The sequence below is a fragment of the Piliocolobus tephrosceles genome, chromosome 14, assembly GCF_002776525.5.
Source record: "Piliocolobus tephrosceles isolate RC106 chromosome 14, ASM277652v3, whole genome shotgun sequence".
Lineage (NCBI taxonomy): Eukaryota > Metazoa > Chordata > Mammalia > Primates > Cercopithecidae > Piliocolobus > Piliocolobus tephrosceles.
This window is the reverse complement of record NC_045447.1, coordinates 58222739-58236060: the sequence shown is the minus strand read 5'-3', so window position 1 is coordinate 58236060 and position 13322 is coordinate 58222739. Positions and strand designations below refer to the sequence as shown.

The 13322-nt window shown below is 40.6% G+C and overlaps 1 protein-coding gene across 2 annotated transcripts in view; it reads left to right on the top strand.

The window, feature by feature from the left end:
• The window catches only part of MTAP (methylthioadenosine phosphorylase), a 55947-nt gene that overhangs the window by 22640 nt on the left and 19985 nt on the right, over positions 1-13322 (top strand). For both annotated transcript variants that reach the window (XM_023203873.3, XM_023203874.3), the window contains one exon: positions 5580-5682. In XM_023203873.3, coding sequence (XP_023059641.1) covers positions 5580-5682 — 103 coding nt within the window. The remainder of the gene's footprint in view (positions 1-5579; positions 5683-13322) is intronic.

Sequence of the window (13322 nt, the reverse complement as noted above, 5' to 3'; positions counted from 1 at the left end):
AGCATAAAGCTCTGGTCCCTGAGGTTGGGAGTATGCTCTAATGTCAAGTATTTTGTCATTCTCTTTCTGCCTCTTGATGACTAGAAAGTGTTTTATGGTAAAGATTTACACAAGCCTTTATTTAGCTCTTTGTCTCATTCCTGTCAACAGCTATTTTTAACCCTTACTGTTCTAACTGCTTCTTCCTCATTTCCCTCACTCTTTAGCTGAGAATGTCACCTCCACCTTTATAGAGAAGACAGAAACTTAAGCATGACCTCATCATCTTCCTTCACCTTCCCTTTCCCTGGTTACTTGCGTCCCCATTCTTTGCCATCCTCTTGTCTGTAGCTATCCTTGAAGTGGTGTCCACTATTCCCCTGGATGAGGTTCATTCTTACGTTCTATTCCATAACCTAGTTGTGTTATTAACTTCCCATAATATATCCTGTTATTAAAAATCCTACACTACCAATTTTTGAGTTCCTATTAGGTGTCACAATCAGTTAATCCCACTTATGGCATACAGCAGTCATTCCAGTTTATAGTTGAGGAAACTTAGGCCCTTCCTATGTTTCTGACACTGCTTATTATCATAGCTCTAGAAGACATCTTCTGTCTACCTTATCCTGCCCTTTTACAAAAAGTGAGAAAACTGAGGCCCAAAGAGATTGTTGTCACCACCTGTGTAGAGTGAGGATTTTTATTTTTGTGCTACTATTTAGCATGATCTCATGAAATATAATAGAAAGTAAGGAAAAACTTACCTGTTTATTAAGCAGCCTTGCTTGACTAGGATATAAACATCCATTGGTTTTCCTCCTTTTCTATGCCACCATCAGCACTCAGGGGCACTGTTGATATCAGAACAGTGGGAGGATCTTAATGGTATCGGTCCAAATTCATAAGTTTTCACTTCTCTTTTTTTGAGACAAGATCTCACTCTGTCGCACACACTAGAGTACAGTGGCGCGCTACAGCTCACTGCAGCCTCTCGACCTCCCAGGCTCAGGTGATCTTGCCACCTCAGGCCCCCAAGTACTGGGACTACAAGCGTGTGACGCCACTCCCAGCTCATTTTTCGTATGTTTTTGTAGAGACAGGGTTTCACTATGTTGCCTGGGCTGGTCCTGAACGTCTAAACTCAAAGGCTGCAACCACCTTGGCCCCCTATAGTGCTGGGATTACATGTGTGAGCCTCACTTACTTCTGGTTATTAAGACAGAATTTTTCCACTTCTTAGTCTGATGTTGTTTCTGTCCGAATTTTTTCTCATGACTGCCTATTCACGCTGCTGTTTGATTCTTGGGATATATTTTAAATGATGGGTAGATCCACATCCCCTAAACCATCCTCCTTATGAGCAGCCGTTATTCTGCTCTGCCAGTAAATTAATTGACTCATGATTCTGCATGTTGGGGCTTGTTGTGGATACAGACCATATTCTGAAACGTCCTCAGAGGTCGATGATTGTGTTTGCCTCTGCCAGGGGATGGGTGTTTACCCTCAGCTTGTTTGCAACACCACATTTCCTCAAAGGAAACATATTAACCAACGGCTATCTTCAAGCCAATGTGAGAGTCTTGATTCAAGAAACAACCTACCAGTCAATCTATGTCTAGCCTTTTCTCCCTCTCTTTGAAAGTGCCAGTGTTCTCTCTTTGACTGTCTTGAATTCATTTTTCTTGCCAGCACACATCATTTTGTCTCCTTTACTTTTCCATAGGCAGTTTATTTTTTATTTGTCGGCTAACTTCTTGTCACATAACCCTGCTTGACAACCTTAAGCAATTTGTTGGATACCCTTGACTTGAGGCCCATCAATATGTCATACTTTGGGATTGGCAGAAGAAATGTTCGGAAGCATATTTTCCGTAAATGATAGTGACAAGTGCCAAACACTTGCTTCATGTGGTCTCATTCGGTCCTCACAGGGACTTTATAAGGTAAGTGGGATTGCGTCCATTTAAGGAAACTGATACAACTGAGGTGCAGAGAGACGAGAGTGACTTTCCCAGAGGCACACAGCTAGTGAGTAGTAAAGCCAGTGGATAAGTCAGTCCCTGAAATCCATGTTTTCCAGTAGGATCCCAAGCTAATTGGGAGATGAAAATTAGTCCCTTTGCCTAGCTAAAGGGGTTTACTGGTTAAAGCAAGAGTAAGAAGCAGACCTTACCTTTTAGTTTTGTAAATTAGGAGTGTATCATGGGTCTCACTGAAACTAAAAAAATTGTCAGCAGGGCTGCATTCTTTTCTGGAGGCTTAGGGGAGAATCCCTTTCCCTGCCCTTTGCCACTCACATTCCTTAGCTCACGGCCCTCATCCATCCTCAGAGCCAGCAATGGCAGTGGAGTCCTCACCTGTCATCATGCTGACATTGATTCTTCTGCCTCCGTCTTCCACATGTGAGGACTCATGTGAAGACATGCCACACACCTAGTTAATCCAGAATAACCTTTCTATTTTAAAGTCAGCTTGTTAGCAACCTTAATCCCATTTGCTCTCTTAGTTCCCCTTTGCCATCTAAAGTAATATACTCATAAGGTCTCAGGGTTAGCATGTGGACATCTTTGGAGGGGCCATTATTTGAAATCTAAAATGGAGATGTTGTTGCATCATAATCTATTGGGAGGTAGCCACTGGAGGTTTTTGCAGCCTTGTTTTTATATTTAAGCAAGGGTGTAAATGTGAGTCTTAGTCTGTTCAGGTTGATATAACGGAATACCATAGACTGGGTAGCTTCTAAACAACAGAAATTTCTCACAGTCCTGGAGGCTGGGAAGTTGCCAGTAGATTTGGTGTCTGGTGAGGACCCTCTTTCTCACAGATGGCACCTTCTCATTGTGTCCTTACATGGTGGTAGAAGGACGACCTAGCTCTCTGGGGTCTCTTTTATAAGGGGTCTGATCCCAATCATGAGAGCTGCCAAATCACCTCCAAAAGGCTCCATCTCCTAATACCATCACATCTTGGAAATTTGGATTTCAGCATAGGAATTTTGGGAGGACACAAAACTTCAGACCATAGCAATAGGGATGTTGCTAATACCTCATGAAGAAAGAACTTGAAGAAACTCAGTAATTTGCCGAAGACCACACAAAAATTCATTTGAATCCAGGGACGAAACTATGTTTCCTGTGTTTTCTCCATGTCACTCAGAAAATTCAGCATGAGGGAGAAATATGATTCTTAATATAGAAGAGCTGTTTTGGCTGGAACTTGGAAGTGAACAGGCAGGCTTAATTGGGCAACAGTCCCCATTTTGTGAAGTGTGACTGGCAGACTTATTCCAGGCTTCTTGCTAAGTTGTAAAACTTCTCATTTCTCTGATAGAGACCTTCAGAAGGAGGGCTGGTGCTATTAAAGTTATACACATTCCATTCTAGAATTTCTTTTGAGGGCATCATCCACTCCCCTCAGCTATGATTGTAAACCCCATTGCTCTTGGTCAGAATTTCATTCAGCATTAACAACGACACATTCTGTTATGCTGTGCAGGTGTGTTGCTGTTTATAGGAATTTAAGTTTAGATCATTAAATGTTTCAATACTGAATGTATTGACAGTTAAGTTGATGATGCAGAAAACTGCAAATAGGTGGGCAAACTATAAAAGGTGTTTCTCATCTGCACCTTCCCTTCTAGTATCTTGATAGTATAGCCCCAAAATGGTTTTAAGGCCTTGCTTCTTCCCCAGAGCTACCCTCTTTGCTTGCACCTTACAAGGTTGAGTGTTGTGAGGCTCCATCTGGTGCTGACTCCAATTCTGTCTCTTGCCCAGACCCACACTTGTGAGCTGCTATGGGTTATCTGGACATCTTGGTTGACTTAATCTTCCTAACATCCTTGTAAATAGGTGGATGAATACTGTGTTTTACAATTGGAAACTGAAGACTCAAATAGATATGGCAGTTTGGTGTAAGTCCACATAGCTAGTAGTTAGGGGGCTTTGTTGAGAAAGAAAAATGCATGAGAGGAAATTAAGACTGTAGTTAATAATTATCAGGTGCACATTAACGTTGCATGAAGTTTAACATAATTACATGTTATTCTTAAGGCTAAAAAGTTCAAAACAAAGGCGGGGGTTCCAAGGCAAGTGGGTGGGGATAGACAGGAGATGGACAGAGGTAGATGAGATGCGGGTGTTATGGTGTGGAAGTCAGTTGGAGTATAGCCACTGGAGGCTTTTGTGGCCCTGTTTTCATGTCATAGTTATAAGTGGGGATGTTGCTAATGCTTGACTCATCAAAGGCTGAAACAAAGCCAGAGCTGAAGTTGAGTACGTGGCACTGTTTTATTGGTTAATCTTTCAAAAAGAGAAAAGGCTCTGTTTATACAGGCTGAAACAGTCATTTGACCTGTTCTTCAACTCCATCTGGAATTGCTTTGGGGTTAACTTAGCTTTTCCCCTAAAGCACATATGACAGAGGGTTGGGAGGAGCTGGGATGGGGTTTTCATTCCTCCAGAGCACTGAAGCCTTATTTCTGAGTGAGGTGGCTTTGGTGCCAGCTAATGCCACTGTTTAGTGTGTGATGGACTAGAAGTAACAGGTTAATTTTGGCCAGTAGACATGCCAGCTGTTTAAACGGAACCAGCAAAACTATTTCTCAGTGCTGCCTCCCACCCCTGGAAGAGGACATCATGTTATCTACCTGCCCCTGTTGGCTTCCCTTGACCCATCTTTCCCATGCTGTCCCCTCCTCCCTGTGTTACTCATCAGTTCAAATTTAGAATAATTGAATGCACAGAGAAAGTGGCTTGTTCTGAAAACTTCTGACAAGAAATTTCCAGGTGACTTGGTGCTAGATTAATTTTAGCCTCTCTTATGGATTCAAAACTGTTTTGTTATAGGACTTGAACTAAGACACTTTAGAATTAATTACAGCTGGGAAAAAGAGCAATCTAAATGAGGCAGCAAACAAAGATTCCTAAATATGGAGCAAGACAAGTGGCTGTTTATTTCAGTGGGTCACTGGCATGAAAAAGTGTAGTTGGCGTTACAGGCAGGAATTACTCTTAGAGACATGGGAATTAAATGCAAGGTAAGTACTTGTTTGGACCCTGAAACTAACAAAGCAACTGTTTAAAAGCAAATTTTTTTAAGACATTGGGGAAATTTGCATCTGCTCTGAGTCAAAGCCTGGGATTTGTGTCTGTGAAAAAGCTAATAGAGGAAGCAAGTTGGACAAAATTTAAGAAATTGTTGAATCTGGGTGATGTGTTTATGGTGTTAACTATATGATTTTCCACATCTGTGATGATGAAACATTTTCGTATTGACTTCTTAAGTGTTTTACCTGGCCTTTGTGAGCCCACAGTTGAGTTGCACCTGCAATCCAAAGTGGTTACCCCATCACGGCTGCCAGACCGCAGACACTTTAATTCTTGTTGTGTGGTGTGTTGCTGCCAGCCCAGAGCCAAAAAAGCTGAATACCACCCTGAAGCTTTTGTAAACGATTGTCTTCAGCTTATCCAGAGGAATTGAGTCTGGAGTAAAGACAAAAATATTGACCTAGATAAAGTTGACTCACCAGCCCTTGGAGGATGGAAAGATGGCCTTAAAATAAAACAAACAAAAACCTTTTTTGCTTTATTTTGTAGGACCACTATGAGACCTCAGTCCTTCTATGATGGAAGTCATTCTTGTGCCAGAGGAGTGTGCCATATTCCAATGGCTGAGCCGTTTTGCCCCAAAACGAGAGAGGTGTGTAGTCTTTCTGCAAGGTGTACCAGAATAAATCATATGGGCTTGGGGTGGCATCTGGCATTTGGTTAATTGGCAGAGCAGGTGGCCCCATACCCTCACTCAAGTTTGCTTTATATTATGCAAAGTTTTATGAAGAGTTATTTGCTGTTGCTCATAATGCCTCTGTTACTCTCATTTTAAGCTAAACCACTCAAAGTTGCAACCTACTTTTTAAATAAGTTTTGATTTTGCTATCTGGATAAGTTTTAAATGATTTAACATAGAATATCACATTACTCAAGAGTATGTAGTCTGGAGCCAGATTACTTGGGATCAAATCTCTGCTCTTCAACAAAGTAGCTGTGTCGAAGAGGACAAATTATTTGACATCTGTGGGTTTCAGTTATCTTCTAAAACGAAGATAATTATAGCATGTACCTTATAAGACTGTGTGAGGGGTGAAAGAGTTAATACTTAATGAAGTCTCTGAACCATGCCTGTCAGTTGTGGAACATCCAGTGGCTGGTAACTGCTTTTATGAATTAATTTACTATTATTGATCTTCTAAAAATGGTCAGATTGGCAGCTGTTGCCTTTGACCTGAGTTTGGTCATTACTGCCTAGCCTTCTGTCTAGCATTATAGCCAAATCAGAACTATGGGGACAGCCCCACAAGGGCCAGTGGTGGTATAAGGTGTGGAATCATAGTTTTAGTTCCCAAGGAACAAAAATGGCTACTATGACTAAGAAGTCTGTGGCTTGGTCCACATGTGCTACTTCTCTTATAATCGCAGGTTTGAAAGTCAGGTACAACTCAAAAGATCAGAAGTATTGTTAGAGATTAACTGCTTCATAAAACCTCCCTTATAAGTTAACTTAGAGAATATAAATACCTAAACATGTTAGTCATTCAGATAATGTTAACATCTGCATATAGAGAGTAGATGATTTCTTTTAGCATTTATGTTTTATCCTACATAATCACAGAGAACCCATTTCCTTATAGTTAACAGCAAGGGCACCTAAACTGAGGACACAGGGATGGGAGAAATATTTCTAGTCTCAAACAAGAATTTGGAATATAAAAGTGAGTACCGAGGGAAGCCATTTCAGAGGTACCACTGCACATTGATTTTCTTTGACTTCTAGGAAAGTACATTTTTTACTTGTTTTAAAAAAAAAAAAAAAGTGGCAGGCGAAGTTTGTATATGTATGTATAGCATGTTTCTGGATAGTTATCCACAGAATGTATCAGAATGCTGCTAGTCTTCCTCTGAAGCACAGATCAGTCCACATAATAAATTTGCTATCCTGGGGGAAATGGAGTATGGATAAAATTCTTGTCCACTTCAAAATGGGGGCAGCTTGGGAAGAAATAGTCTCAGAAGACAGTATGCATGCTGGTATGAATCTGAGGTCAGTTCTCAGGCACAATACAGTGACTTGGGGAACTAGGAGTAGAGGTAGGTGGGGGAAGCACAATGGAGCTATAGAGAGCACATGTAAATGTTGGTCTTTGGTGATAATTTCCAGTAATCCAAATTAGCCTCCCTTGAAGCCAAATTAATTCAGCTAAAGAACCCTACATAAAGACTGAGAGAATACTGGGGAAGGCAATTTAAGAAAATGGCAAAATAAGCATTCAGAAAGAAATTTTTAAATATTGTCCAAAAACATGAAGAGTAAATAGTGCTGCCAGTTGGTAATTTTCACTTTTAACATCCACATGATCTTTCATGTACTGATGGAATAGGACTGTCATGATGAATTGTCAAGTGGCAAGTAAGATACTCAGTGGTTGTACCATATTCTACCATTTATGTTAAAGTATGTATATATACAAAGAAGTAAGTATGTAAATATTTATATACAAATAAAATATTTTTGGAAAGTTAACAAAAAAGCTGGTAACTGGAAATGGGGAAGATGGCAGATAAAGAGACAGGGCTGGCCGCCACGGTAGCTCACGCCTGTGATCCCAGCACTTTGGGAGGCCAAGGCAGGCAGATCACGAGGTCAGGAAATCAAGAACTTCCTGGGTAACATGGTGAAACCCTGTCTCTACTAAAAATATGAAAAATTAGCCAGGCATGGTGGCAGGCGCCTATAGTCCCAGCTACTTGGGAGGCTGAGGCAGGAGAATCGCTTGAACCTGGGAGGCAGAGGTTGCGGTGAGCCAAGATCGTGCCACTGCACTCCAGCCTGGGTGACAGAAACTCCAACTCCATTTTAAAAAAAAAGAAAAGAAAAGACAGGGCTAACATGCAGCTCCACATGGATGGACAGAATGGCATATAGAGACACTATGATCTTTTGTTCCAAGAACCAGGAACTTACCAGGAAAACCAAAAGAATTCAAAGATCCTTTGAAAGAAGCGGCACACCACTGCAAATTCTGCAAAACAGGCAAAAAACTGAGTTCCCAAAGTGTGAGTCGGGGAGAACCTACCTCTGAATACACATCCCCACTGGGGAAATCTAAAAATCCAGATCATGGAAGAAGAATTTAACCTTACCTAAAGATGAAACGGATTTAGGGGGTTATGTGAAATATGAAAGTAGAAGTAGCAGCGGGAAGTGCTTTGGATGTACTCCCAGTCTCCAGCTTGAGTCCAAGGAAGCCAGCCCTGACTATATCTCACAGTGGCCCTCAGGAAAGGCAGCCAGTGGAATTGGAGAGTGGTGGCAGGGCGAAGGAAGCTCCCAAATGAAATCGGTAGTGGTTTCAGCTGGGCACAAATTTTCTTGGGCAGAGTCCAGGGGACTAGTGGGAGCTGTGGCAGATACAAGTGAGTACGGGAGCTGCTGCCAATGGAGTGGGCAGACAGGAAGGGGTGAGGTCCAAAGGCCATGCTTGCTTTCCCAGTGGGGTAACTCACATCCTGGGGCAAGGTCTAAGCAGGGCACTGCAGGAGTGAAACTAGTCTGACCAATTGCATAGTAGCTGGATGAGGCCTCTTGCTGCTGGCTATCCCCCACTACCCTGGTGAAGTTTATGATACAGCAGAGGCAGTCAAGATCCCCTCTGGAACATAAACCCAGTGGCCTGACAAACCATCCCCACCCCTTAATTTTCCACAGTGGCTGCAGCAAGCCCTGACCAAGAAGAGTCTGAGCCCAGAACCACCTAACCCTGCCCCCTCCGATGATATTTCCCTACCCACCCTGGAAGCCAAACACAAAACATAGAAACTCTTTGGAGCTTTATTGCCCTGCCTATTGCCTGAGAAACCAAAATAGTTACCTTGGGCATCTTAGGGCAAGCTTAGAGCCCACTACTACTACTGCAGCTGGTGCTCTCTTGAAAACACCACCTCCTGGCTGGCAGTCAACTCAGGCCATTACAGCAACTCGTGAAAGAATAACCCTGATCCCAGGACGGAAAAGACAACACCTAATTTCACTGCCTGCAACATCCTAGCTAACCAGAGATCCTGAATGTGTCCACATGACAACTTCACTGCTAGGATAAGCAGCATTCAAGAGAGCCAGCACACTAAACATATCTACAACCAATGACTCTCGCAGAAAAGTTACTTCACTTCCCTGCCACCTCTACCAGAACAGGTGCTGGTAGCCACAGCTTGGAGACCTGAAGATGGATCACATCACAGTACTCATTGCAGATATCCCCCAGCACCAGTCCAGAGTCTGGTAGCCTCAATGGGTGGCTAGACCCAGAAGAGCAGTAACAGTCACTGCAGTCCGGCTCTGAGGAGGCCCCATCCCTAAGGGAAAGGGGAGAGCCCACATCAAGGGATCACCCCATGGGACAAGAAAATCTGAACAGCAGGCCTTGAGTTTCAGCCTCTCCACTGAAATAGTCTACCAAAATGACAAGGAACCAGAAAAGCAATTCTGGTAATATGACAAAATGGGATTCTGTAACACCCTCAAAAGATCACACCAGCTCCCTAGCAATGGATCCAAACCAAGAAGACATCTCTGAATTGCCAGATAAGGAATTCAGAAGGTTGGTTATTAAGCTACTCAAGGAAATAACAGAGAAAGGTGAAAACCAGCATAAATAAATTTTAAAAAACAATACAGGATATGGATGAAAACTTCTCCAGAGAATATAAAGAAAAAATAAATCACAGATTCAGGAAATGAAAGACACTCTTAGAGAAATACAAAATGCAGTGGAAAGCTTCAACAATAGACTAGAACAAGTGGAAGAAAGAACTTCAGAGTTTGAAGACAAGGCTCTTGAATTAACTGAATCAGACAAAGAAAAAGAATTTTAAAATGAACAAAGCCTTCAAGAAATTTGGGTTTATGTTAAACGGCAAAACCTAAGAATAATTGATATTCCTGCAGAAGAGAAATCTAAAAGTTTGGAAAACTTATTTGAGGAAAACTTTGTTGGCCTTGCTAAAGATCTTGACATCCAAATACAAGAAATCAAAGAACACCTGGGAAATTTATTGCAAAAAGATGATCAGCTAGGCACATATTTATCAGGCTATCTAAAGTCAAGATGAAAGACTTTTAAGAGCTGTGAGACAAAAACATCAGATAACCTATAAAGGAAAACATATCGGATTAATAGCAGATTTCTCGCAGAAATCTTAGAAGCCAGAAGGGATTGGAGTCCCATTTTTAACCTCTTGAAACAAAATTATTCTCGGTCAAGAATTTTGTATCCAGTAAAACTAAGCTTCATATGCTTCATAATTGAAGGAGAGATAGTCTTTTTCAGACAAACAAATGCTGAGAGAATTTGCCACTATTGAGCCAGCAGTACAGGAAATGCTTAAGGGAGTTCTAAATCTTGAAACAAAACCTCAAAATACACCAAAATAGAACCTCGTTAAATCGTAAATCTCACAAGACCTATAAAACAATAATACAATGGCAAAAGAACATCATCTTTGGGCAAAAACTAGCGTGATGAATAAAACAGTACCTCACATCCCAATACTGATGTCGAATGTACATGACCTAAATGCTCCACTTAAAAAAAGGTACGCAATGGCAGAATAGATAAAAATCTACCAACTAAGTATCTGCAGTCTTCAAGAGAGTCACCTAGCGCACATGAACTCACATAAACTTAAGGTAAAAGGGTGGAAAAAGATATTCCATGCAAATGGAAACCGAAAGCAAGAAGGAATAGCTATTTTTATATCAGGAAAAAGCAGACTTTAAAGCAACAACAGTTAAAGCAAAGAGGGACATTATATAATGATAAAAGGAGTAGTCCAACAGGAAAGTATCACAGTTCTAAATATATATGCACTTAACACTTGAGCTCCCAAATATATCAGACAATTACTAATAGACCTAAAAAATGAGATAGATGGCAACACAATAATAGTGGGGGACTTAAGTACCCCACTGACGGCACTAGACAGGTCATCAGGACAGAAAGTTAACAAAGAAATAATGGATTTAAACTATAGCCTAGAACAAATGGACTTGACAGCTATGTATAGAACAGTCTGCCTAACAACTGCAGGATATACATTCTTTTCGTCAGCACATTCTCCAAAATAGAACATATGCCACAAAACAAGTCTCAACAAATTTAAGAAAATCAAAATTATTTCAAGTAATCTCTCAGATCACAGTGAAATAATGTTGGAAATTATCTCCACTCAAGAGGAATCCTCAAAACTATACAAATACATGGAAATTAAATAACTTGCTCCTGAATGATCATTAGGTCAACAATAAAGTCAAGATGAAAATTAAAATATTCTTTGAACTGAATGATTATAGTGACACAACTTATCAAAACCTCTGAGATACAGAAAAAGTGGTGCTAATGGAAAAGTTCATAGCATTAAATTCCTACATCAAAAAGTCTGAAGGAGGACAAATCAACAATCTAAGGTCACATCTCAAGGAACTAGAAAAACAAGAACAAACCAAACCCAAACCTGGCAGAATAAAAGAAACAGCAGAGATCAGAGCAGAACTAAATGAAATTGAAACAACAAAAAAAAAAAACAAAAGATAAATGAAACATAAATATTTGAAAATTTAAAATTGATAGACCATTAGTGAAATTAACCAAGAAGAGACAAGATCCAAATAAGCTCAATGAGAAATGAAACAGGAGATATTACAGCCAATACCACAGAATATAAAAGACTATTTAAGGCTACTATGAACACCTTTATGCACACAAACTAGAAAATCTAGAAGAGATGAGTAAATTCTTGGAAATATACAACCCTCCCCAATTAAATCAGGAAGAAACGGAAACTCTGAACAGACCAATAACAAGTGGCAAAATTTAAACAGTAATTTTTAAAAATTGCCAGCAAAGAAAGCATCTAAGACCAGAGGGATTCACAGCTGAATTCTATCAGACATTCAAAGAAGAATTGGTACCAATCTTACTGAAACTATTCCAAAAGACAAAGAAAGCAGGAATCCTTTCTAATTCATTCCGTGAAGCCAGTATCCCCCTAACTACAAAATCAGAAAAGAACATAACAAAAAAAGACAACTACAGACCAATATCTCTGATGTACATTGATGCAGAAATCCTCAACAAATTACTAGCTAGCCAAATCCAACAGCATATGAAAAAGATAATACACTATGACCAAGTGGGTTTCATACCAGCCATGAAGGGATGGTTTATCGTAGGCAGGTCAATAAATGTGATACATCACATAAACAGAATTTAAAACAAAAATCATATGGTCATCTCAATAGATGCAGAAAAAGCAGTTGACACAATCCTGCATCTAGTTATAATTGAAACCCTCAGCAAAATTGGCATAGAAGGGACATACTTCAAGGTAATAAAAGCCATCTATGGGCCAGGCACAGTGGCTCACGCCTGTAGTCCCAGCACTTTGGGAGACCGAGGCAGGCGGATCACAAGGTCAGGAGATCAAGACCATCCTGGCTAACACAGTGAAACCCTGTCTCTACTAAAAATACAAAAAATTAGCCGGGTGTGGTGGCGCGCACCTGTAGTCCCAGCTACTTGGGAGGTTGAGGCAGGAGAATGGTGTGAACCCAGGAGGCAGAGCTTGCAGTGAGCCAAGATCATGTCACTGCACTCCAGCCTGGGCAACAGAGTTAGACTCTGTCTCAAAAAAAAAAAAAAAAAAACAACAAATAGCCATCTATGACAAACCCACAGCCAATGTTATATGGAACAGGGAAAAGTTGAAAGCATTCCCTCTGAGAACTGAAACAAGACAAGATTCCCACTTTCACCACTTCTCTTCAGCATAGTACGGAAAGTCCTAGCCAGAGCAATTAGACAAGAGAAAGAAATAAAGGGTAAAAAATCAGTAAAGAGGAAGTCAAACTGTTGCTGTTCACCAATGATATGGTCATATACCTGGAAAACCCTAAAGACTCATCCAAAAAGCTCCTAGATAAATGAATTCAGCAAAGTTTCAAGATACAAAATCAATATATTCAAATCAGTAGCACTTTTAAACACCAACAGCAACCAAGCCGAGAATCAAATCAAGAACTCAACCTGTTCTATAACAGTTGCAGGAAAAAAAAGTAAAATGCCTAGCCAACGACACGAAAGATCTCTACAAGGAAAACTACGGAACACTGCTGAAAGAAATTACAGATAATACCAAAAAATGGAAACATCCCATGCTCATGGATGGGTAGAATTAATATTGTAAGAATGACCATACTGCCAAAAGCAATCCACAAATTCGATGCAA